The 2,324-nt window shown below is 53.6% G+C and overlaps 1 protein-coding gene across 1 annotated transcript in view; it reads left to right on the top strand.

Annotated features, from left to right (window-relative positions):
- Positions 1 to 1,363: 1,363 nt before the first annotated feature.
- The window catches only part of VDBG_02334 (predicted protein), a gene marked incomplete at both ends in the record, with an annotated part of 1,423 nt that continues 462 nt past the window's right edge, over positions 1,364 to 2,324 (top strand). Inside the window, one exon of the mRNA XM_003008100.1 lies at positions 1,364 to 2,321. Coding sequence (XP_003008146.1) covers positions 1,364 to 2,321 — 958 coding nt within the window. The remainder of the gene's footprint in view (positions 2,322 to 2,324) is intronic.

The raw sequence follows: 2,324 nt of genomic DNA, 5'->3' as shown, positions 1-2,324 counted from the left end.
TTCCCACAAAGTCCACTGAGGTCCACTGCGCTCTCCACTACATCTGAGCCGTCGCGGGGTTGGCGTGCGTCATCGTGGTGCTGGCCGGTTGGATCCCCGTGGTGTCCTTGAGAGACAAACGATGATGAGAAGAGGGACTGTAGCCACGGGGGGGTTCCCTCTTCCAGGCTCATCGTCCGTCTATTTCGTAGGTACCTACCTTACCCCAAGTGATACAAGGTAAGGTACACACAAGATACCCGTGAAGGGCAAGTACCATCTGCCTCCATGCTTCCACACGGCCTCTCCACTGCACTATTTCGTCTTCACTACCACCTCGAGCACTGTCCCTCTGACAGGAGCTGCTGTGGTGAGCTCGACAGCTTTATCTCCTCAAAGATCCTGCCACTTGGCCCGCCAGGTTGGCATATAGTGTCCGAATAGCAACGTCATGTCGTGAGTGCAGACGACCTCATGGTGTAACAACAACGAAGGAAGGACGGTTACTGTCAGGATCGTCGCAATCCAAGATCTAACATAGCAACATCACCGACCAGCAGTGAGCTACCCAACATGAGTTCACAATCTAAGACGTCAAAGGCAGGATGAAACGGTATACCAGGATGAGCAGTCTGTACTTGCAGCTACACTATTTCTTACGACAGTGATCAATCGAAGTTTTACTTTATACTCATTCTACCGAGTGCGCAGCGCCTCACGATATCATATCACCTCAGAGTCGCAACCTAGCATCTGCTAACGGCAACCCTAACCCTCTGACCGTCCTCCACTTCCCGAAAGCTGACAGGCCGTAAACATAAACACCTGCATTAATAAGAGAGATTGCGCTTTGCGATTTATGTCATAGATATCCATCTTACCATCTATACTTTACCCTTCCTTATCTGCCTGTGTGTGTAGTATGCCTCTTCATCTAAGCTTGGACTGAAACGCATGAGTGCGTCAGCCGTGGTCTCTAGCGACAAGACATTCTCCTAGTAGGACGAGCCAGATCGATGCCTTTTGGCAGGGTGCTCGTGAGAACTTCTAGCCCTTAAAAAGACCAGAAACTTTCTCAGTACCGGCCAAGACTGAAGACTGAAGTCCATCCGCTACAGGAAAGACAAGAAATTCGATACAGTGTCCCTGGCAGATCCTATTTCTAGATATGAACACGAGGAGTCTCTGTTCTTTTTGTATAGAGTAGTTGGGCTTGTTGGTCGGCCTTCGATGCATGGGGCATCGTGGGCGCCTAGAAATACTGGGCCCGCGGAGAGTGAGCCTCTTCGGGCGATGGATCCAAGTACGATGTCGCCTCCAGGCGCCACTGTGTCCCTTGTGCTGAGGCATTCTTCGCTAGTCCACCACCACCATCGCCGCCACCATGTCCGACGACGAAGACGACACCCCCATCGCCTGGTCCATAAGCCTTATGGAACTTCCCACGGAAGTCTACATCAAAATTTTCCTCACTCTCTTCAATCAACAGAGTGTCGTCGCGCTCCGCCTTACCTGCCGCAAGCTTGAGGGCGTATACCAGCGCATCGCCGAGACGGTCCGTGTTGACCAGTGCGAGCGCATCGTCGCGCCTGTTCGAAACTTCCTTGAGTTTCTCGACCGCTTCAAGCTCCCAAATGACAGGGTGCGACACCCTCCTCCGGGCGGCTGGCCGCACATCCAGCCAGGTCCCGGCAATGGACTCGAGTCCAAGACGCCTTTCGCCCTCGACATTCTGCGCCATCTCTCATACATATACGACCCGGAGCCGCATTTTGACTACTATGACGGATGCGTCACTCACCGAAGCACCATGGTTGACTATTCGGAGACTGACGCCTACCAAGGCTGTCAAGAAGACCTGTGGCTTGAAGAATCCGGTTTCGTGGGAGACGATCATCCACCACCATCGGAAGGGCGTCACATACTCACACTAGCCAATGGCTGGGAGGGCCCCGGCCACTGCATCTACATCGATACCTGGACAGGGTTCGTCTACGAAGACGAGGAGGAGTGCGGCCCCTGCGCCCCCATTATTCTGGCCCAAGACTTCTTTTCGGATCGCATCAAATCTCTGAAGCGGTTCGACGAGGTCTTTGTTCCGGGCGACCATACCATCTACAGACGCCAAGCGCATTATGAACGTGAGGAGCCGTGGCAGAAGGGACATTTCTGGGACCGCGAGGAACGCTATGTCGAATATGACCCAGATGACGACCCCTACGACGCTGAGGCGATGGAGAGGCAGGGAGAGTACGACGGAACGAATCAAGAATTTGGCTGCATGGAGGACGCGGACTGGATCCGACACCTTTACTTCAAACATGGCTGGCCGGGGGAGAACTGTG

This window comes from Verticillium alfalfae, genomic scaffold, assembly GCF_000150825.1.
Source record: "Verticillium alfalfae VaMs.102 supercont1.2 genomic scaffold, whole genome shotgun sequence".
NCBI lineage: Eukaryota > Fungi > Ascomycota > Sordariomycetes > Glomerellales > Plectosphaerellaceae > Verticillium > Verticillium alfalfae.
This window is presented reverse-complemented; position numbering and strand designations above follow the sequence as displayed.